The 25,250-nt window shown below is 38.0% G+C and overlaps 1 protein-coding gene across 2 annotated transcripts; it reads left to right on the forward strand.

Moving 5' to 3' along the window:
- The first annotated feature begins 9,055 nt into the window (after positions 1 to 9,055).
- On the forward strand, positions 9,056 to 24,754 carry LOC149849144 (putative rRNA-processing protein EBP2 homolog). Of its 2 annotated transcripts, XM_090013418.1 has the most exons (4): positions 9,056 to 9,184; positions 15,939 to 15,998; positions 16,341 to 16,506; positions 23,728 to 24,754. In XM_090013418.1, exons 3-4 carry the CDS (start codon positions 16,414 to 16,416, stop codon positions 24,646 to 24,648), a joined length of 1,014 nt encoding a protein of 337 aa, XP_089869544.1. In that variant the 5' UTR covers positions 9,056 to 9,184; positions 15,939 to 15,998; positions 16,341 to 16,413; the 3' UTR covers positions 24,649 to 24,754. The 2 variants fall into 2 exon arrangements, with proteins under 2 accessions (XP_089869544.1, XP_089869548.1); XM_090013422.1 differs by lacking the exons at positions 9,056 to 9,184; positions 15,939 to 15,998 and adding an exon at positions 23,542 to 23,617 and having other exon boundaries at positions 16,453 to 16,506.
- The last annotated feature ends 496 nt before the right edge of the window (positions 24,755 to 25,250 follow it).

The raw sequence follows: 25,250 nt of genomic DNA on the forward strand, positions 1-25,250 counted from the left end.
TTTACAAATGCGAGGAAGGGCCTCTACCCCATCTGGTATCCTCCATTCACTCAGTATATGCATTGTATCTCAAATCGCGATTTTAGTACCATACTACCGATTTGTGAGATATTGTTTTGTTTTTTAATATTGATTTGTTTGCTATTATGCTAAATTTCTGTATCGATTTGTAATATATTTTGCGTTATATTTATCAATTTGTAAGATATTATGTGTTTTATAGTGTCGATTTGTAATGTATTATGCTGAATTGTCGTATCGATTTGTAATATATTATGCCATATATATATCAATTTGTAAGATATTATGTATTGTGTAGTATATATTTATAAGATATTTGTAAACAGACTTTTAAAACATGTGCGTGTAGAAATACATTTTTATGCGCTTGCGGTGACGATTTTCGTATTCAAATCACTGCTCATTTAACGATTTCTATTGAACTCGCTTCACAGCATCATAGATATAATTAAAGCGTTATTGTCAACACACATGTATGACATGTTTCTTTTATTGGCATGGTAAGTAACAACTCGATGCATAGTATAAGCAAATAACAAACCATAGTTGCTTTTATACTGCGATTCATTAAATCGTTTCTTTGACTTGCTTAACATTATCGGTATCCGTTGTTATATGCACCTTGAATAAATCGTAATAAACATATGCGCTTGCTAACGCAAATTGATATCTTGCTTATAACAGTGGTGAGCTTATCATCTGATTGTAATGAATATGATCTATCTCAATCATTTGAAAGATATGGAGAAGGGAACATATATATTAATGACGCACCTGAAGAAGTAAACACGTGCACTAATGATGCACATGATAACAAGGGTGCAGGCATTGGATTCACTCTTGACTTGAATGTTCCAGCAGAAGAAATGCAATTCAATAATGAGGTAGACGATCCTGACAATACACTTGATAAAGGTGCAGACATTGGGAATATACATGATAGTACACCTGACTCTGTTCCCGTAGAAGGAATGCAGTTTAATACTGATAAATGTTACAATGATTATGCCTTAAAATTTAGCTTCAATGTTATAAGGTTTTCTTGGTCAAAAAATGCACAGGGTGTCGTGGTAAGAAAGACATATGTTTGTTCTAAGGAAGGTTGGAAGAAATCAATTGGAAATCCAACAAGGAGCATGCCAGAATCAAGATGTGGATGTCCAGCGAGAATGGTGTTAAAAAGACTTTCGAATGACAAATATGTAGTTCATACTTTAATCAGTGATCATAATCATGATTTATTTTCTTCATTTATGACTCCTATGTTAAGGTCACATTATAAAGTAACTATAACGCATGCTGTAATGGCTGAAATAGATGATAGCGCCAACATTGCACCAAGGAAGACATACAATTTGTTTGCGCACATAGATCATGGTCGCGAGAATGTGTCATTCACACCTATAGATCTAAGGAACCACTTGAGAATGAAGAGGACATATAACATGAAGAATGGAGCAATATGTTCTTTGGTTGATTACTTACAAAAGAAATTAAGCATTGACCCTGGTTTCTTTAGTGTAATGCAACTGGATAAAGATGAATATGTTATGAATATGTTTTTGGCAGATTCAAAGTCAAGAGTAGATTATGAATGCTTCAATGATGTGCTTGTTTCTTATACGACAATGGAGATTAATACTGAACAGTGGTCATTTGCACAGTTTGTCAGAGTGAACCATCACTCACAAAGTTATATATTAGACGACACTTTTTTGTGTGACCAGACCAAGGAAAACTTTGAGTGGTTGTTCAGAGTATTTACACATGCAATGAATGGAAATCAACTTGAAGCTGTACTTACAGATGATGATCACACAATTGCGGCTGCAGTGTTTCATATGTGGCCAAATGCACATCATCGCCTATGTTTGTGGCATATCTTTCAAAATGCAGCAAAAAACATAGGACACATTTAATCAGAAGATAAGGTTTGACAAAAAGTTTACAAGGTGTGTACTTGAGAGCGTAGACGAGGTCACCTTTATGTCAGATTGAGAGGAAATGATTCAGGCATACGACCTTAAAGATTGTCTGTGGTTACAAATTTTATATGCAGAAAAAAATGAGTGGGCATTGGCATATAGAAGACAATACTTTTGTGTAGGTATGATAAGCACACAAAGAGCTAAATCTATGCATGCCACGCTGAAGAAAACCTAGTATTCATGTTTAACAATGTTTCACTTCATGAAACAATATGAATTATTTGTAGATGGTCTAAGATAAAATGAGCTTGAACAAGATGTGGAATGCTTCAATACACGCCTTGTAACTTTGGGCATGAAAATATTGATGCGACTTGTAGATCTGTACACACTAACTATATTTGAATGAATTAAGAAAGCGGTTATACATGTCATGAATTGCAACATAGAAGAACTCATGCAAATCGAGAATATGCACAAATACCATATTTTATGGGAGGGCGAAGAGCATCAGAAAAGGCAAGAAGCACATTCCATGTACAATATTGACAACAGAAAAGTTGAATGTACGTGCAAAATGTATGAATTCAAAGGTATTTTATGTCATCATGCATTAAAGACACTTAATCAAGAGAAGATACAAGAAATACCTGAGTCATATTTAATGCGAAGATAGAGGAGATAAGTAAAGATTAAACTACTGGATATGGATAATGTCAGTCAATCTGGTGTTGATAAGAAGTGTCATATAGCCTCCTGTTACCAATAATTGTGTAGGTCATTTATGTATGTTGCAGATTTGGCATCAAAAAGTGAAAAAGACATGTATGCATGAGAAAAGCATCAAGGGAGTTACTTGAAAACATGCAGTTAATTCACCATCAGTCCGTTGTAGCTCATGAATGCCAGTCCAAGATAATGAGATCGAACAGGGTAGGTGAAAATCATGTTTCCCTTGACACTCCTGAGAAATTGTGCCGAAGCGTAAACATCATATTCAACAAGTCAGGAGTGAACGTTGTTGATTATGATAAAAATATTCACCAAGTGAAGGGTATCAAAAGAAAACCTGTCTCTGATCACAGTCGTCGGAGGGCAAAGGGTGCAGTAGATTTTTTTGGCAAGAAAAAGTCTAAGAAACAACCAACCTCTAATCAAAAGCAACAAAGCCCTTTGTATGAACAGGTATATAAGACATTATACTGCTTCCCATGTAAATTGCATTACGTGAAGCTTATCAATATCTAACTTGTGTAATTTCCAACATGCAGCAATACCCTACAGACGTAATTTCCAACATTGTAACCTTCGATCCTCCCAACCAGATTTCCCGAAACGATAGCTTCAGTTTTACAAGTCTTTTGGTATGTAATCAATGTTGGGAGGATGTTTGCATTTCTTGTAAAACTTAATGCAATGTCTTATATTTTCTATTTCATGACAGACTCAGATCAATTTGAAAGCGAGCTATTGAACACATGAATCGCGTGAACTATTTTTAAGTATTACCATCAAGTTAGTTGTCATGCCTCTTTGTATGACCCAATTTCCACATTGTCTGATTTGTTAAGAGTTTAACAAAACAGCAAAGCTCGTTTACTGATAAATAAGGTACAGTGGGATGCCATTACTACTGAGCTCGTTTACTTGGAGAGGATGTATCCTCAGCTGCTCATAGACATTGTAACCAACAACTAATATTTTTTATATACGAATGTGGTTGTAAATCATGTAATTCATGTAAATCATGTGGATTTGTAGTTACAAAGTTACGGCAACAACGATATGTCTTTATTTTTATTTTTGAACGAAATTGTTTGTATTCAAGAATCTAACTCATTTTTTATCGTTGAAGCAAAACCCGAAATCCTTAAACCATCTTTCCCAATCACTCGTAAAAGCAATTAGGAAAAATCGATGACATTGACATTGCCCCTAATAACAAATCGCTACACCATGTAGCCTTCATAGGTCATTGTGTAAATTGCGATGGTACGTATCGTTCACTTAGACAAAGCTCGTTGTCTAAAAGACATACATCATCTTATAAATCGTGATGGTATAACGATTTAGGGATTGACGTCTATATTGGTTACAACTGGATGACAATCGCTTTGTTCATGAGCATAAATCATGGTAAAGGTGCACTGTCATTGCTTGTGCAAATTGATTTCACCGTTTATTAATATTTTTGTAATAAATGATATTGAAATTAGCAGAATATTAAATAAATGATATTGAAATTCCATTATACAGTACACACAAATCGCATAAATGGCATAAAAGAGACGAATTTTGAAGAAAATGGACATGGTGTTTAGACAATATATGCCTGAATCGCCATCGCTACTCGTGTAGTTGTCGTCGTCTCCTTTATCGATATTGATACCCCATTTACGATAAAGCAGGTTATATGTTTGATTCATGAACACGAGGTTTATAAAGGAACCGTCAGTTTGTCGGTTACTCATTCATGAAGCAGAGGATAATCATATAATCGAGTACTTGTGCGACGTGTCATTCATATATGAAAATGTCATTTTACAGACCGCCAGTATTCAAACAAATAACGCCAGTTACCAAAAAATGAGAGCATTGCATTGCGCAATAATAAAGTTAATAAATGTCATTTCATCTTCCTTATACAAAACTAATCAAAGTGATAGGATGAATCAGTCAAATCATGATAGCAAGTCCCGTTTGGAATTGTTTTTCATCATCTTTTGCGTCTTTTATATGTGATTGTGTAAATCATGATAGGAAAATCGTTAACTAGACAAAGCTCATCAACACAAATCACGATCAGACAAATCGTAACAGCGAAATCGATTTTCAACTATAACTTAAATTGGCATGAAATTGTAAATTATGATAGGCTATATCGTTCACATAGACAAAGATCGTGACCCTAAATCCAATTTCCTCCACCAAAAATCCATAAACCTAAAACACAAAGCTCGTCAATTGCAGTATTAAATATCGCTATCGTTAACAAAGACAAACAAAGATATATTGTTGTGTTGGTAGCTTCTTAAACCCTAAATACAAAACCCTAAACCCTAAACCGTAAGCCCTAAACCTTAAACACTAAACAGTAAACACTAAACACTAAACAAATACATGTCTTTGTTTGTCCATGTGAATGATATCAATATGTAATATAGCAATTTACTCATAACGTTTTGCAACTGTTAATTGAATTTGTACTTTACCAAGACTACACATCGTGTCGATGCCTGTACACGTGCCTAAAACCCTGCAAAATGTAAAACCCTAATATAGATCTATATATAAAACCCTACCCAACCCAACCCGACCCGACACGTTGTCTAGGTCTAAAACCCTAATCTATTTAACCTCTCTTCCTCTTTCTTTTCTATGGCAGTGCAACTTGTTCTTCTTCGTCTTTTTTCTCCTCCGCCTTTGTCTTCTTCTTCTTCTTCCTTATATTCTTCTTTCTTCTTTGTTCTTTTGTGTTCCTTTTACCTATGCTTGATAGAGAGAGGGGTGATGTAGATGTTCATCTATTTGATCTCTTCCAACTGCCAGACCCTACATTGTTCGCAAACCATACTTCACAGTTAAAAAAATACCTGCCTAATCATATATATACTTCATGATAAATACATAGGGTGAGCGATCTATCATGTAGCCCCTCGGCTCCTTCAATGGAATGGTTCCTGACCTTTGAAGCTTATTGTCAAGAGCGCACCAATGCTAGAGTCTCTAAGAATCAGCCTCAGTTTGAGGAAAATGGTGCAGTAGGTTGCCATTTTCCTCGAGCTCATTTGCTTGCAGAGGATGTATCCTCAGCATAGAAGGACACGACGATGAACAATACAAATGTTTTGGTGATCTCTTCTATAAAAATTTGAGTCTCTAAAAGATAGATATGTGTTCGACGAAATTGTCTTTCCATTGATATTGTAACTAAATACTAATATTTTCTCTATGAATATGGTTGTAAATCATGTGGATTTGTAGTTACGAAGTTACAGCGAGAACGATATGTCTTTGTTTGTATTTGCGAACGAAATTGATTTGTATTTAAGAATTTAACTCATTTTGTATCATTGAAGTAAAACCCAAAATCCTTAAACCCTACACCCTAATCACCCGTAAAAATGATTAGGAAATTGCGTTGACATAGACACTGCCCGTAAAAGCAAATCGCGATAGCACATAGCCTTTATACGTCATTGTGTAAATTGCGATGGTACTTATAGTTCACTTAGACAAAGCTCATTGTCTTAAAGACATACCTCATTGCAAATCGTGATCGCCGTTTATAAATATTTGTGTAAATCGTTTAAGCCTTATATAAACGCTTGTTCGATAATAATTTACGAAGGCCGATCATTACAACTATTTGTTTAGTGACATTTGTGTGCTACACTGATTAAAATAAATTTATACACTTATAGAAAGTTACGTTAAAGAAAATAGTTCATTTTTACTTTACACAACGCTAATTGCTTTTACGGTTTTCAATTACGAAGGTCGAACATAGCAATTATTTGCTTTTACTATATAATAGTCCAACTTATTTGTCGTGTTTAGTGAAATTAAAATTTTATTTACTTCAACCTAAAGATATTTATATGATTTGAATACATAGTCGTACAAAAATTTTTATACAAAATTTGGTTGTACAGTACATAAAATCTGTTAGAAGTCGATGTACATCATATTATTCTGGGGGGTCGCGTCGTTTGTTGTCTTGTAGGTATTCTTGCCGGCTGAGTTTTTTTCTCTTCCGCAATTAGATATTTCGTCAATTTTCTGCATAGTTCTGTGCGGAATCTAGGCATATCAACCTGCAACAAAAATGTAATGTGACACCAATTTATACATTGAGTCCCCAATAATTGAGGGTAATATTGCTAGAAATCAACATACAACGTCGAAATTAGGTTGTCGTCCATTGTATATTGCTTCAATATACTTCATTACAAATACGCCACAATCGACGCCATTATTTTGTAAAGGAGCATCTTCTGCTGAGCGAAAGATCCACTGGCCAATGTCAACACTGAAAATGTCTTCGACGAATCCCACATGTGGTTCATGCAGAAGAAAGTAAATTCCTGACCTCCGTACATGATACAATATCCTTATAGATGAAAACTTATGAAATGCAAAACGTCACGACGTACACCACTTGTAACTCCAATGAATTGTAGCACCATAGTTGTTTTTCTTTTAAATCCATCACGTAGAAGACCCAATGCGCTTCAATTTGCCAGAGTGTAGGAATCAATATCTGCAAATCGATCGTACAAATGGTGTTAGGACTGTTATGCCATAACCTTGCACAAGAGGTTTGTTCACTTACTTTTTCACTTAACCAAAAGTCTCTGCAATGATCATCGTTAACCCAGTATGGTAGTCCATCTTGAAATCCAATGGAGTATGGCAATCGACGTACGATACTCTGTTGACCGAAACAGTGATAATAGCAATGTTAAAACATGAAGCAATAAGAGTAAATCAAAAAACAAAATAAACATAAAATAGAACCGATATACCATGAAATAAGGGTTGACAATGTGTCTAGTATTGGTTGTTGCGTTGCTTTGAATATACTTGACGAAATCGGATATAGCCTGTTTACAACAAATATGAACTTGTTATCATGGCATATATAAATCTATTACTCATAGTGGTTTCATACGTACAAAATTACTGATAGTATTCCCTTATGTATATGCGTTTTGCATCTGGGTGGGTCTCTACTTGGATTTTGGTCAGATTCACGGATCTGATTCCTAACCGGGCTTAACCCGATATTTTCTGCATTTTCACCTAAAAATAAATAGTATTTTACACATTTTCGGTGCATCCAGTACCACAATGTCTCGTGTCATAACTAGATTGAAAGCCACACCATGAGATGCAAATCGGATGAATCCAAAATCTGGCTTAATCTTTTACTAGATCTAGTACCGGTTCAAAATTGAACCGACCCATATCAAGACCCGCTTTCTCCAAGTCCTTTTAATAGGTAAGGTGCAAAACCCTGGAAGCAGATCAGGTCATGCTGAACATGAGCGTTTTTGCTCATGCTGACATCGTGGCCGTCTGTTTCATTTTGGATGAATGACACGTGGTTTTGTTGACTTTTAAGCTTTTTAAAATGCAAATCGGATGGCCACGACGTCGGCATGAGCAAAAACGCTCATGTTCAGCATGACGTGATCTGCTTCCCAAAACCCTAGCCTCCCTTCGGAGAGAGAGAGAGAGAGAGAGAGAGTAGGGATGGCAGTGGGGCGGGGCGGGGCGGGGGACAAGGTTTCCACCCCCGCCCCGCCTCAAAATTTTATCCTCCACCCCCGCCCCGCCTCCGCGGCGGGGATGGATTTTATCCTCCACCCCCGCCTTCATCCCCGTTTCATGTCCTCCACCCCCGCCCCGTCCCCGTCCCCGCCCCGTCCCCGTCCCCGCCCCGCCCCCGCCCCGTCCCCGTCCCGACCCCGCCCCCGTCCCCGACCCCGCGGGATGAGCGTGCTCGTCACCGGCGCCGCTGGCTTTGTCGGCACCCACGTCTCGCTCGCCCTCCGGAAGCGCGGTGACGGTGTCGTCGGCCTCGACAACTTCAACGACTACTACGACCCCTCGCTCAAGAAGGCCCGCCGTCGAATCCTCGGCGACCACGGCGTCTTCGTCATCGCCGGCGACATCAACGACGCCCGGCTCCTGGCCAAGCTCTTCGACCTCGTCGCCTTCACCCACGTGATGCACCTCGCCGCCCAGGCCGGAGTCCGGTACGCTATCGAGAACCCGGCGTCCTACGTGCACAGTAACGTCGCCCGGCTCCAGGGTTAGGAAATTAGGGAAGGGAGTTAGGGTTAGTAAACAGTTCATCTGAGTTGGGGGCGGGGATGGGGCGGGGCCGGGACGGGGATGGGCCGGGGGCGGGGCGGGGATGGGCCGGGGCGGGGCCGGGGCGGGGGAACGTGCCAGTCCATCCCCGCCTCCACCCCCGGACGGGGATGGATTTTAACCTTCATCCCCGCCTCCATCCCCGTTTCATACCCTTCATCCCCGGTCCAAACGGGGCGAGGCGGGGCGGGGCCCCGCTTTCCCCCGGTCCACTGCCATCCCTAAGAGAGAGAGAGTGTCTGCCGAAGCAACCAGTGCGGCGGCAGCCAATGGTAACGGCGAGGGTGGTAAAGGATGTCTCCCCACACGACTTTGTGAAGGCCTACGCCTCCCACCTCAAACGCTCCGGCAAGGTATCATCTCTCTCTCTCTCTCTGAAGAAATATTGATTATGTCATGGAACATTCTGTTTAAAAGATTTGTTTTCTTTGTTCTTGAGATTGGAGTGGATCTAGTGGATTTCTTTTAAGGTTTTTCGTTGTTTGGATTCGACGTTTCTGATCAAAGCAAACTGCTCGATGTGCTTGGTTGCGATGCTAAAATGATTTTGTTTGATTGAAACTGGTTGTGATTCCTTTGTAGCTATTATTCATTCTTGGATTTTGATGGTGAGCTCATAGTTGTATTCCGTGGCACGTTTCCTTCTTGAGAAGTGGAATTTTCTTTTCCTTCGTTTTTCTTTAACATGCACAATTGTCTTTTTTCCTTTTGGCTTATTTTTGTTTGCTTACTCGCTTCGATGCTAAATTTAGTCGCATGGGTTGCGATTCATAGCTCCGTTTTTTATGTTGGTGCCAAGTTGTTTTGCTTAATGATCAATGGTGAATGGGAGACATGCACACAATTTCTCTGTAACAACGGCTGAGGTTTAATGTTTACTGGAAGAAACATGCAAAGATTCTGATGCAGACACACAAAGTTATTTAACATGAAGGTTGAGTTTTTTTGCGGTGTACCCTTTTGCTGAAGGACATCTGATGTAGATTTTTTTTAATTCATGTTTTATGTTTTTTGTCGCTCTCTAGTTGATTCTCTTGAAAGCTGTGGAATTTTATCGATTGCTATAATTGTTGGTGCAGATCAACGGCCCGTTCTCATGGACGGAGCAATAAAGAAGCGGTTGATCGTAGGATCCAAACCAAATTCAAAATATATATGATTTAAGAAAAAGAAAAAGGAAATAATGCCTATTATGTGCTCCTTATTGCATAGCATAAGAACCTCTACTTAGTCGTCATAACCAAAAGTGAGTAAGTGCTCCCTCTCTCTCTCTCTCAGACTTAAAAAACCTCCTCTTTACTAACGAAATCTCTATATAATAATAATAAACCTACTTTCTTCATTATGGATATGATCTTTTAGCAAATTGAATCCTGTGCTTATTAGTTATTGAAATTTGGTAATTTTTAAAATTATCCATTATTTTCTAATTTGGCCATTTTTTAAATAACTAATTTAGGCTAAAATCTCTCTCTCGCTCTCTTGTTGTAACTCTAAAATTATCTATAATTTGACTGTAGGTAACTTTGGTAATTCTGGATGGATTTTCCTACACCCTCTCTTTATAATAACGATGCGGCGCACCTACTCCCTTTTAATAGCCTTTGGATTTTTTGAGATCCAATGGCGGTGATGCATCTTAAATATGCATGCAGCTTAGTCTAGAAGCATCGTATTATTACTAATATATATGTATATAATATAGAGTAAGTGGTAGCTGCCTACCACTTTTCTAGCCTACTGCTTATGTCACACGGACACGCCATCTGACCCAACGTACCTGTGTTGACACGTCTGGACAGATGGATTTTCCTACCCCCTCCCCCCCCCCCCCCTGCATCTCTCTCTATAATAACGATACGGTGCTCCTGAAGCACCTACTCCCTTTTAATAGCCTTTGGATTTTTTGAGATCCAACGGTGGTGATGCATCTTAAATATGCATGCAGCTTACTCTAGGTGCATCATATCATTACTAATATATATATATATATATATATATATATATATATATATATATATATATATAGAGAGAGAGAGAGAGAGAGAGAGAGAGAGAGAGAGAGAGAGAGAGAGAGAGAGAGAGAGAGTAAGTGGTAGCTGCCCACCACTTTTCTAGCCTACTGTCTGTCACACGAGCACGCCATCTGACCCAACGTACCTGTGTCGACACTTCTGGACATGGGTACATTTTAGGTCTGTTCGAATCAGGTCCTTCTAAGACCCAAACCACATACCAAGTTTTTTTCAGTTTGATACTATGTAGGAAGGAAGAAGAGGAGATGAAGAGGAAGGAAAAGAAGTAGAAGAGAAGAAGAGCAGGAGAGTGAAAGAGAGAGCAGAGTTGCCAGTTGAGGAAGCGGGAGCGAGAAGCGATTCAGAAAGCCGAAGCGGGAAGCGCGGCACTTTCAAAATTTTAAGAAGCGGAAAGCGTGGGACAACTTAGAAGTGAACCAAGAATCGTCTCTAAAGCGACCTAGGAAGCGAGAGGGAATTGACAAAAGAAAAAGAAAAAGAAAATAAAAATAAAAATACAAAAAATGAAAAAAAAGGCAGAAGCGAGCTGCCCATTTTTTTGTATGTGCTTCCCAGGACGTTTCGGAAGCGCGATGCTTCGTTCTTCTGAAACACGTTTTGGAGAAGCGCACTTCCCCACTCTCTATGACGCCTTCGGCAACTATGAGAGAGAGAGATCTTCACCTTCTTCTCTTAGTGGAGAGACGGGATGGTGGGGGTTACCAAGAGAGAGAGGGAGAGGAAGGCGGTGTACTGGGGTTAACAAGTGAGAGAGAGGGGTGTGTATATATATATATATATATATATATATATATATATATAATCACTAGAATATGAGAACGGGAAATATGAGAACTAATGTGTGAACCATTATGTTCATGGATTTTTTGTTCTTTTCTCTTGAATCTAACCTTATGGATGTGATCTAGATGCTTCGATTTATAAGAACCCACTCTTTAATCATTTGATTTTAATGCATAAACTTGATTTTGTTAAGGTTTTAAAATCAATGGCTCATAATCTTCATAAATATTCAAGCATTCAAAAAATCACATTTTTTCATCAAAAATACATGATCCAGTGGTTGATTCCTAGCTAATTCACCATGCCAAGCACATCCACATGGTTGGATTTGCAAAAAAAAGTGTTGGAAATGCCCATATTTCTAGTTCCCATATTTTTGTTCTCTCTCTCTCTCTCTCTATATATATATATATAGTCACTAGAATGTGAGAACGGGAAATATGAGAACTAATGTGTGAACCATGATTTTCATGAATTTTTTGTTCTTTTCTCTTGAATATAACTTGACGGATGTGATCTACATGCTTGATTTTATGAGAATCTTCTCTTGAATCATCCGATTTTGATGCATAAACGAGTTTTTTTAAGGCTTTAAAATCAATGGCGCATAATCTTCATAAATATTCAAGCATTTAAAAATCTCATTTTTTCGTTGAAAATACACGATCCAATGGTTGATTCCTAGCAAATTCGCCATTTGGAGCACATCCACATGGTTGAATTTGCAAAAAAAGTGTTTGAAATGCCCATATTTCTAGTTCTCATATTCCAGTTCTCATATTCTAGTAACTATATATATATATACATGTCTTTTTTTCTAAATTACATTTTAATCCTTATATTCAAATATCGCATTCTTCTTTTCTATACATATATGTTCTCCCTTTAATTTAATTTGGTAACTTTGTTATGATTTTCCTAATCTATCTCTTTGGTAATATAAGACATCTTATAAATTTTCCTAATTTCTCTCTCTCTCTCTCTCTTGTGCATGATGAGAGAATTGTGAGAAAAAAAGTATGTTGAGAATTTTAAAAATCGCATTTGAATCCAACAAAACTTTCTATGTAATTTTGAAAAAGTATGTAAAGAAATTTGTCCATCTTTAAGAAATAGTAATATATATATATATGATAATTAAGTTAGAACCATATTTAGATTTGGAAATATGTTGGCATAATTAGGAAGCTTAAGCACGAAAATGGATCAAGATGTACCCCATGGAGCCAGTAACATCGCTCTAGTTCCACATAATTAACTCACTGGCCTACTGCCCCATTATCGCCCCTTTGTTTTACCCCACTCGTCTCACTACCATGTTTCAGACAACCCTGTGGCATAGGGATTGATGTTGGCCAAAGATCAACCATTGAGTCACCATCAATTAGACAAAAAACAATGCCCCAACCACCCATGGGGACTCCAATTTTTGGATAAGGGTGGTCATGGTTATCACAGCCTGAACCGACCACTTCCATCGTCACCACCATCCTAGATGAGAGTGAGTATGGATGAACTAATTTAGTTTAACCTTATTCTCTCTCAAATCGATGATATTCAGATCTAAAGAGCTATGTCACACATAATATTTTAACAGGGACACTTGAACACTGGTTCCTTTGTGTTAGGTGAAGTCAACCACATTGAGGTCCATTTCTATTCAAAAGTAGATTCAATTAACCTTAATCAAGTTCATTTTTATCTATGTTATATATATAAATACATAAATGCACACAAATACACGTAGTGTTAACTTAAAAGTGTTAAATTATATACATATATATATATATATATATCATCATCCCCGCACCCAAGTTTTTTTAAAGTGTTGCATCGCCGCATTCGCACCCTCACCTATGTGACATAGCTAAAGAGTCAATTTCCTTCTTGTTTCGCAAATTCTAGTTTTTTAAAACCCTTCATCCAAAACTTTCTACATGACCCAAATTGGCATGAAAATCCATTAAAACTTGTCCTTATGAACCCAAAGTCTATCCTTTCATCCAGCTATATCGTGGTTTGCGAGTCACCGCCAAGTCACCAACCATTGCAACTAAGCAACATAGTTTGCTGCAAGTTGCAACAAGAGCATTATGAAAGCTCACAACTTTAATATAGATAACCGCAAAAAACAAAAATATCTAACAATGACTGGAAATTTACAATCTATATCTTGAAAAACTGAGAAACTATGACACACAGACTCTTCTAACAGGGCACTGCACCCGCGTCGCACCCGCACGAGTGCGACACTTGGACACAACTTCCTTTATGTTAGGTGAAGTCAACCACACTGAGGTCCATTTCTATCCAAAAGTAGATTCAGTGAACCCTAATCAAGTCTATTTTTATCTATATTATATATATAAATACATAAATGCACACAAATACACAGTGTTAACTTAAAACTGTTAAAAATTATATATATATATATATACATATATATATATATATACATATATATATATATATACATATATATATATCCTTCCTGCACCTCTGCATCCAAGCTTTTTTAAAGTGCCGCACCGCCGCATCCGCACCCACACCTATGGTACATGGCTGAGAAATAACAACAAATAATCCCATTGAGAAAAAAAAATTATGATAGTTTCCTCCGCCTCTTATCTATTTATAGGCTAAAGGTTCTATTTGTTATTTGAGTCTTTCTTTTGAAGTTGGATATTGCATCATTGCGTCATATCTATATCATAGTGACAAAATTATCGAGTCTCGTGATAATATCGTGAGAAATTGTCTGAAAGTTTAAAACGGCAATTTCTCAAGGGATTTATAAAAAATATAAATACCGCAATTTAAATGTGATATTTACGTTTCAAACGGCTATTTATCATGAAAAAACATGTGTTTTATTTTAAAAAATATTAATAATTTCTTATAAAATATTTTTTTATTTTAAATTTATTTTTTTATTGTCTAGATTTTGCCAAAAAAATGTGAAATTTATGATTTTTTTTAAATTCTTTCAAGTATATGATTAATGTTTTCCTTCATACGAATACAATTTTCTTTAGATTTGTGTATATTGATTTCCAAGTATTTGACGTGTGTTTCAAACATCTTAGCAAGATCCTCTCTTGAGCTTCAAGAGATTATGATGACTAACGAACCGATGCTTCGATACGAATTTGATGCAAGAAAATCAATAAGGTCATTCTTGAAATCCTGCAGATTGATACCCAAGTGCAACTATGAAGCTAAATTATCTAGGATATCTAAATTATTTAAAAGAGCAGTAAATAATTCAAAATTAAGAGAAAATGAAAATGAAAACCATAACCTATTTCAAAACTGAATTTGCACTGCCATGGGTCTCTCATCTATTGATAAACGAGAATTATAATTTTAACATTATTCAACTTCCTAATTTGATAAACCTTCTAATCATAAGGTTGATTTATATGTCCTGGATAATGATAGTGAGGAAGGGAATGACAAGGGCTTGTTTGTTGTTGGATTGTTTTTGAATGGGGGTAAAGAGAGGGAAACAGAGATGTTCAGTTTGGTGTGAGCATACCACAGAAGCCCAACTGGTTGATGTCCTTGGGTGTCGCTGGTTTGGGATGTCTAGTAGGCAGGCACTAACTAGATTATGACAAACCAGAAGTGGTGCAGATGTGGTTATTGACAAAGTGGAAGAGGAATACCTTGAGGAGGAACGACATGTTCTGCGTGGCTATCAAAAAGTTTGGTCAATCGTTAGGTAGGCTTGAAGTCGATCTGACGAACCCATCGGCTACACCACCATCTTCGAGTGTGTGCTCCAAGACTAGAGAGCGTATCAGAATTAAGATGCCCCACCTATAAATAGTTGAGGGGTAGAGGGTATTAAAAGGGCATGCATATCATATCTAGTTTGTAGGACGATAATTTGGTGTTTTTCCATGTATGGGTTTTGTTTTTTTGTTTCTTTTCCTAAGGGTACCCTAACACTTTACATGTAATATATTGTTTAGAGAGAAGAGTGTAATCATTGATGATTGATCTCCTCTCTTGTGATGTCTTCTTCTTTTTTTGTTCTTTTATTACTTCCTTTTTTTTGCTCTCTTCTTCTAATTCTGTCTCCCCCCGGTTTTCAATGTCATAGAAATGTAGATTTATAGGTTTCAAGAGAGGAGGCTATGGTCTTTTTTTATGAAGCGCGTTATTATTGTGATTGTTGTCATTTGTTTTGTTTTTGTTTTTTTTTGCAGTTTTTTATGCAATAGATTCAGAATTTTCAGTTATTTCTGACATTTGAATTTTTGTGGTTGGGTTTTGGTCTCAGATTTGTGAACTTTAGGGATGCCTTTCCACAACCTGCATGAATTTGGTACTGGAGAAACAGGTTTGTTGCTCATCTCAATTTTTAAGATGTTGAATAATTTGTCAAATAACCCTATTAAGTTCAAGATTCAACAAATACACCATCATCTTGATAAGTTCTTGATTTTGATAAGCCTGTCATAAATTGCATTTTGGATCTACATATATGGATCTATTACCTTGGCCCATTTGGATTTTAGATTGCATCTTACTCTCAATTTGCATCTAAGATATCTTGAATTAATTAAAAGTATAGATTTCTCTGAGCCTAGTCTGAGATGCGCAGTCATACTAGTTTCAATTTGTTTTAGTTGTAATTTCGTCATGCTCCTATATATGTGATTAAAGTTATTTGTGACTATAGGTACTGGATGTTGTAGATCGCCTTACTTAGGTTCTCTCCTCCCTGCTACGGAAGCAGCCGAAAGACAGAGAAGATGGTCGGCCCTTTGCTGAAGAAGGCGGCCTTCGAGAAGCGACGTGCAAAGAAACCCAAGAATTCTCATAGAGATCGAAGCATCTCTGCCAAGGTGATCCCTCTCTCTCTCTCTCTCTCTCTCGAAACTAGGCTTAGGTCATATCCCCATATATCCCCAAATGGGTTATGTTGTTGTACCTTTTAATTATACATGACATCTAGGACTACATATGAATGTCACGGCTTTGATATTCTTTTCTTTAGCCTTTGTGAATGAGAAAAGAATCACCTGTGTTGGCTTACACGTTGTTTCCAACTGTGATGTTGCTTTGCATATTCCTTTCTATAACTGAAATCATGAACGACTCTTTTACATGATATGTGCTGGTTCCATGGCTTTGATTACCAAATTAAGTATAATGGTTGTTATTCCTATCAAGAAAGGATTGCATGTTGTTGAAGAAGGAAGAATACCAGAAAGGGAATCTTAAATTTAGGCAAGGCCTGGATAAGAAATTTGCAAAGGATGGTGATTCTTTCTTTGGATTAATGCCATAACAGTCTCGTGATATTTTTACCCCCTTCAGAACAATTTTTGAAAGGTTAACTTCGTTGTTAAAATTTTCTCCGAGGGCAACAAATGTTTGTATTGTTTATGGTATCTGTAATATGAAAAGCTCATTGTTGTTGTTATCGATATTTTTGTCCCCATAGTTTGAAATTTGTGGCTCATTTTGATTTGACCCCTTGCTCTAACTGATGATTCAAATATTTTGAAAAAGTCATTTGATTTACACTTTCTTATTGACTTGACTGGTTTTTAACAGATCTACATATAACTCTACTCAGGGAAGCTGTTTATGGTCAAATTTCATAGGTCGATAAACCCTAGCCTCCCTTGAGAGAGAGAGAGAGAGAGAGAGAGAGAGAGAGAGAGAGAGATGCTGGGATCGCCATGAGAATTCTTGGGTTTCTTTGTGCTTCACTTCTCGAAGTCCGCCTTCTTCAGCAAAGGGATGACCATCTTCTCTGTCTTTCGGCTGCTGCCGTAGCGGGAATGAGAGAACTACATAAACCCAAAACCCTACCCGCTTACTTTGTTTGGGCCGGTTTTTGATGTGTCAGCCCAACTTTGAATCAATAAGTAGACCCGATCTTGGTAACCGTAATGCCTTTTTTGAAAGTCGGAGAATAGAACTTGCAGGCGGAGTTGGGTACAAAAAGGATATCATGATATCTTAAATTTGTTGCTAGAAAACTTGATAATATGAAACGGATATCCCGATATTTTAAAATTGTCACTAGAAAACTTGATAAATATTTTAGCCGAGCATTTCCATTTTTAAACGTGGTATACTGAAATGTATTACTATGATTTAAGTTATCTCATTTCTATCATTTTTTTTCATCATAATAGGATGAAAATGCTGAACAAAATTTAGAATAATGAATGGTATGTTTGATCTAAAGTTTTTAGAAATCCGACCGACATTGGGACCAAAGTGAAAAACTCATATTAGTAATAGATTAAAGTTAAAACCCTGAAAAAAATGTGTATCATCTGGTACACATTGTTGTGCTCATCTTCCATTTTATATATGGACACCAGATTCGACTCCCACCAGGTGCTCTGATGTCTTTTACTGGTGGGCTTGCCAAGGGCTTGGGTGTAGGTTGCCCTACCGAGGGTTTACCTTGCCAAGGGCGAGTCCATAGGGATCTTAGCTCAAAGCTTGCAAAATCAGGCTCAAGCTCCGCTTGAGGCAAGCTTGGGCTTGATTTTTCCAGCTCATTTTGTAAATGAACGAGCTTGGGCTGAGATTCAAATATTATTGAAAAGAAAAGGTCAACAAATAATAGAAGTAGAGTGAAATGGTGAAGTATAAACTAGGAAATATCAGCAAACTAAAACATATACCGTTATTAGAAAAAAAATTATTTTAAACTATGTAATGCAGAGACTGCATTGTATATTTATATGCATAGACATGACTATATAACGTGACCCATTGGAATTTTACTCTATTCCTGTGATTTCTATATCTTAAGGGCTATGTCACATGGGTGCGGGTGCGGGGATTCGGCACTTCCAAAAAACCCGGGTGCGGGGGTGCGGCAGGGGCAAAAATGTAATAAGTAATATATATATATATATAAAGGGGGTTGGGGAATAGGCGGGGTTTTTTTTTAAACTTTGCAGCTGTCAGCTGCTGTCAGCAGCTGACAGGCAGCTGCTGACAGACAGCTGCTGCAGCTGTCAGCAGCTGTGCTGACAGCACAGCTGACAGCTGCTGTCAGCAGCTGTGTGTGAAAAACTTACTTTATGCTTGACAGACTAGCATAAAGTTTTTTTAAAAAAATTTCGAAGCCCATTTGGGCAATTTTTTTTTTTTTTAAAATGGACATTAATGATCCTGGGTGCGGTCAACGCACCCAGGATCGAGTTGACCGCACCCGGTGCGGCACCCGCACCCGCACCCGCGTCAAGTCGCGTCGACGCGGGTGCGGCACCCTCCTAGCCGAATCCCTGTGACATAGCTTAAGGGATTACTTCATTGAAACATACGATTAGATGAAAAAGTTACAATCATCTGATTTTTACCAATCTGCAGCTCAATTGCTACTATAAGAGCATACTGGTTGTTCATTAATATTATCCATTTTTAAGATCCAGTGGCAACAGGAATTTGCTGTAAGGTCCCATGTCTGATGCTGAGTTGACAATGCAGATATTTACAGTTCTTTTTTCCATTTACATGTTCTTTTTGAAAGCCGTTGAGTGGAATATTGCTGTCAAATAAAACTTGGCATTTGCCTTGTGGTTTTGCGGATAGATAATGAATCAAATTAATATTTAAATCTTGAAGAACTTGGTCTTATTGTTATAATTTCTGGTAGCGAGCAATGTAATGATGGGAAACATGCTCAGTGACCTTCGCCTTTAATTATTTTGTTGTAAAATTTTGTATTGCATGCTTATTAGTTTTCTCTCTTGGTGTCTGCCGAAAGTCACCAGCTTGGGAGGGTGAGGCCTGAAGAAAGGCAACTTATATTTGATGAAGATACTGACGATGACATCGATGAGGTTGATTTGAAGGAGTTCGTAGAAGAGAAAAGAGGAGTGGAACAAGACAGCTTGCCTTAAAAAAAAACAAATCATTCTATCGATACCCAGCATTTTTTTTAAAGGCAAGCTGATGTTAGGCAGACCCCTACCAGTCATACAACTATACCATTGGGTTTTGAACCTGCAACGTCCAAACACAAGGTGACATGCACTAGCTGCTCCTACCAGACAAACGGAGCCCTGTTCATTCCCGATATCCAGCTTTGATGCGAAGAGTAGGGACGTCCTTGTGAACAAGTGCCCTAGCTATCAGTAAATAAATCAAAGATTCAAATTGACGAAGCAAAGGCTATCCTATTGGGCAGCACCATTTAAGAGTTACATTGGTCATCCCACAAGGGCTCTCACGTACATCTGGCCAGGTAGATCGGTTAACATATTCAAGTTGGAAGCTGTCACAAGTTCGATACCAGGAGTGTCGATCCCTTGTCTCATGACTATAGTAGGAAGCTTCCTGTCAAGGGGTTTTAATTACTTGGGAGTGAGCCGTATGTTTGAACATTAGGCACTGGAGACGAGGGTTTTAACCTCAAAGTTTTACACCTTTGAGACGGCAGAGTGTAAGAATGGTAGGCTGAGCCAGTGGGACCAGGTCTTTGATCCACATATGTGGTTTCTTCGACTAATAAATATTAAAAAATGTGTTAGATGGCACCAAGAAATGCTAAATCATATCAAAGATGTGATGCACTTTATGACGGTTCAATTGATACATATGACTTCGAGGTTGGACTCAAATGATCAACCCTTTACGACTACTTTAAGGCAACAAAGAGTGAATGTGATGTTCACATTACAGGTGCACAACCAGCCGAGTAGCTCGGGCTTCGTTCAACTTGACTTGGTTAAATCTCATCTCAAACTCGTTCATTTACAAAATGAGCTGAAAAACTCAAGCCTAAGCTTGACTCAAGCAGAGCTTGAGCTAAGATCCCTATGGGCTTGCCCTTGGCGAGGTAAACCCTCGGTGGGGTCACCTACACCCAAGCCCTTATGGTGCCCACTAGTTAAAGACACCTGAGCACCTGGTGGGAGTTGAATCTGGGACAAAAAGGATCAGCACCACTGCCACTCAGGCGACCCGGGTGGGTATCTCCATGTCTTTATATAAAATGGAAGATGAGCATAACAATATATGTACTAGATGGTACACAATTTTTTTTTCAGGGTTTTAACTTTATTATATTACTAATATGAGTTTTTCACTTTGGTCCCAAGGTTAGTCGGACTTCTAAAAACTTCAGACTAAATATACAATTTATTATTCTAAATTTTGTTTAGCATTTTCATCCTGTTATAATGAAAAAAAATGACAAAAATGAGATAACTTAAGTCACGACAATACATTCCAGTATACCACGTTTAAAAATGAAATTGTTCGACTAAAATATTTATCAAGTTTTATGGTGATAATTTTAAAATATCTGGATATCTGTTTTGTATCATCAAGTTTTATAGCAACAAATTTAAGATATTATGACATCCTTTTGGTCACAACTACGCTTGCAAGTTTTATTCTCCGAATTCCAAAAAAGGTATTATGGTTACCAGGATCAGGTCTACTTGTTGATTGTGGATCGGGTTGACACATCAAAATCGGCCCAAACAAAGTTAGCGGTAGGGTTCTGGGTTTATGTTGTTCTCTCCTCCCTGCTACGACAGCAATCGAGAGAAGATGGCTGGCCCTTTGCTGAAGAAGGCGGCCTTCGAGAAGCGACGCACAAAGAAACCCAAGAATTCTTGTGCAGATCGAAGCATCTCTGCCAAGGTGATCTTTTTCTCTCTCTTGCTCGCTTTTGAAACTAGGCTTAGGTCATATCCCTGTATCCTCAAATGGGTTATGTTGTACCTTTTAATTATACATGACATCTAGGACTACATATGAATGTCACGACTTTGATATTCTTTTCTTTAGCCTTTGTGAATAAGAAACGAATCACTTGTGTTGGCTTATACGTTGTTTCCAACTGTGATGTTGCTTTGCATGTTCCTTTCTATAACTGAAATCATGAACGACTCTTTTACCTGATATGTGCTGGTTCCATGGCTTTGTTTACCAAATTACATATAATGGTTATTGTTGTTATTCCTATCAAGAAAGGATTGCTTGTTGTTGAAGAAGAATACTAGAAAGGGAATCTTAAATTTCGGCAAGGCCTGGATAAGAAATTTGCAAAGGAGGTGATTCTTTCTTTGGATTAATGCCTTAACAGGGTCGTGATATTTTTACCCTCTTCAGAACAAGTTTTGAAAGATTAACTCCTTCGTTGTTAAAATTTTCTCAGAGGGCAACAAATGTTTGTATTGTTTATGGTGTTTGTAATATGAAAAGCTCATTTTTGTACTTATAGTTTGAAATTTGTGGCTCATTTTGATTTGACCCCTTGCTCTAACTGATGATTCAAATATCTTGAAAAAGTCATTTGATTTACACTTTTCTGTTGACTTGGCTGGTTTTTAACAAATCTACTTATAACTCTAGTCAGAGGAGCTGTTTTATGGTCAAATTTCATAGGTCAATAGACCCTATCCGCCCTTTGGAGAGAGAGAGAGAGAGAGAGAGAGAGAGAGAGAGAGAGAGAGAGAGAGAGAGAGAGAGAGAGAGAGAGAGAGAGATGCTTCGATCACCACGAGAATTCTTGAGTTTCTTTGCGCGTTGCTACTCGAAGCCCCCCTTCTCCAGCAAAGAGCCGACCATCTTTTCAGCCTTTCGGCAGCTGCCGTAGCGGGGAGGAGAGAACTACATAAACCCAGAATCCTACCACTTACTTTGTTTGGGCGGGTTTTTGATGTGTCAACCTGACCCAGAGTCAACAAGTAGACCTAATCCTGGTAACCGTAATGTCAGAGAATAGAACTTGCAAGCGTAGTTGAGTACAAAAAAGATATCATGATATCTAAATTTGTTGTTAGAAAACTTGATAATACGAAACGGATATCCTGATATTTTAAAATTGTCATCAGAAAACTTAATAAATATTTTAGCCGAACATTTCTGTTTTTAAACGTGGTATACTGAAATGTATTACCATGATTGAAGTTATCTCATTTCTGTCATTCTTTTTTCATCATAATAGGATGAAAATTCTAAACAAAATTTAGAATAATGAATTGTATGTTTGGTCTAAAGCTTTTAGAAGTGTGACCAACCTTTGGACCAAAGTGAAAAACTCATATTAGTAATATAATAAAGTTAAAACCCTAAAAAAAATGTGTACCATCTAGTACATATTGTTGTGCCCATCTTCCATTTTATATATGGTCGCCTAAGTGGCAGTGGTACTCATCCTTTTGTCCTAGATTCGACTCTCACCAGGTGCTCAGGTGTCTTTAACTGGTGGGCTCCGTAAGGGCTTGGGTGTAGTTGACCCCACCCAGCGTTTACCTCGTCAAGGGCGAGCCCATAGGAATCTTAGCTCAAAGCTTGCAAAATCAGGCTCAAGCTCGGCTTGAGTTTTCCAGCTGATTTTGTAAATGAACGAGCTTGAGCTGAGATTCAAATATTATTTAAAAGAAAAGGTCAACAAATAATAGAAATAGAGTGAAAAGATGAAGTATAAACTAGGAAATATACGCAAACTAAAACGTATACAGTTATTAGAACAATTTTTATTTTAAACTATGTAATGCAGTGACTGCATTATATATTTATATGCATATACATGACTATATAACGTGACCCATTGGAATTTTACTCTATTCCTGTGATTTCTGTATCTTAAGGGACTACTTCACTGAAACATACGATTAGATGAAAAAGTTACAATCATCTGATTTTTACGAATCTGCAGCTCAATTGTTACTATAAGAGCATACTGGTTGTTCATTAATATTATCCATTTTTAAGATCCAGTGGCATCAGGAATTTGCTGTAAGGTCTCATGTCTGATGCTGAGTTGACAATGCAGATATTTACAGTTCTATTTTCCATTTACATGTTCTTTTTGAAATTTGTTTCACGTGTGAGTGGAATATTGCTGTCAAATAAAACTTGGCCTTTACTTTGTTGTGGTTTTGCAGATAGATAATGAATCAAATTAATATTTAAATCTTGAAGAACTTGGTCTGATTGTTAGATTTTCTGGTAGCGAGCAATGTAATGATGGGAAACATGCTCAGTGACCTTCTCTTTTAATTATTTCCTTGTAAAATTTTGTATTGCATGCTTATTAGTTTTCTCTCTTGGTGTCTGCCAAAATTCACCAGCTTGGGAGGGTGAGGCCTGAAGAAAGGCAACTCACATTTGTTGAAGAAGATACTGACGATGACATGAATGAGGTTGATTTGAAAGAGTTCGGAGAAGAGAAAAGAGGAGTGGAACAAGAAGAGGAAGCAGAAGAGGACGAGGATGATGATGACGAAGAAGATAGACTGACTGAACCTAGCAAGGATGCTGTGTACGATGCTGAAGGCCTTCGTGCTAAGCTTGCTGATATTTGCTGGCCTGAAAACGTAGACTGGATACACAAACTGTGGATTGATTTTGATCATGGACATGAGATAGATGTAAATGATGATCTGACATGGGAGCTAGCTTTCTACACGCAGGCATTGGAGGGGACAAGGCAAGCATTTGAAAGACTGCAATCAATGGGAGTCCCTTTCCTGAGGCCTCCTGATTACTATGCTGAGATGGTGAAGAGTGACACTCACATGGTTAAGGTGAAGGGCAAGCTCATTCTTGAAAAGAAGAAGTTGGAAGAAGCCGAAGAGAGAAGGAAAGCGAGGGAGGCGAAGCGAATAGCCAAAGAGGTCCAGGCCCAGAAGTTGAAGGAGAGAGCCCAGCAAAAGAAAGAGGAGATCGAGTCGGTGAAAAAGTGGAGGAAGCAGAGGCAGCGTAGTGGGTTTGCTGGAGGTACAGATGACATGAGTTTCGATGCTGAAGGTGAAAGAAAGCCGTTCGAGAGGTCGAAAAAGTTGAGGCCTGGGGTGGCTGCTGGTGATAGGCATGGAGGAAAAGGAAAGCAAAAACCTGGGAAAAACAGAGAGCGGAGGAACGGTAAGTTTGGGTATGGGGGAAAGAAAGGTGGTATGAAGAGGCAGAACACAGCAGAAACAACTAACGATCTTAGGGGTTTTAACCAAGGTGATAACAAGGGAAGTAAGAAAAGGAGAAGGGAAAGCTAGTTGGTTTTTGTTAGTTTATTGCCTTCATATACTGGGAGAGCAAGGATCGAGAACATATTATGTTTGATGTTTTATGTTCAGATGCAACTGTCTTTTCTTCTGTTCTGTTTATGCTGCATTTTCCTCAAGCTAATGGCATTCAGTGGCTACGTGTTTAACACATGCGGCCAATTGACAGCCCCACATATAAGTGGTGCACTTGATGAAAAAGATCTTAACTTGTTAAGGCATGTTTTTCCATCCATTATTAAGATGTCAGTATTAAGTGATATGCATGGTTGTTAAACAGATCTTATGTCCTGTTAAATCATGATTCCATTTGAGAGCCTTGAATGTGAGGCTCATTGCCATTTCCCAGCTGTTTGGAGAAGTGCACTGCGGTTTCCACAAAACTTGGTTATTTGGGAGCAATGGTGGGGTTGAAGTTGGCAACCTCAACACCAATATCTTAATATCATTCATGTATAATGCGGCCATATGTTTCATGCCCTGCTTTGCTATATGTTTCATGCCCTTTCCTATAAAAGAGACCAGATAACCTTGTAAATGTGATGCAAATATTGAGTTAGTCATGTAGAAATTGCATCCGTGCATCTCCCCAA

This window comes from Nuphar pumila, chromosome 1 (genome assembly GCF_984573655.1).
Source record: "Nuphar pumila chromosome 1, dmNupPumi1.hap1.1, whole genome shotgun sequence".
NCBI classification, from domain to species: domain Eukaryota; kingdom Viridiplantae; phylum Streptophyta; class Magnoliopsida; order Nymphaeales; family Nymphaeaceae; genus Nuphar; species Nuphar pumila.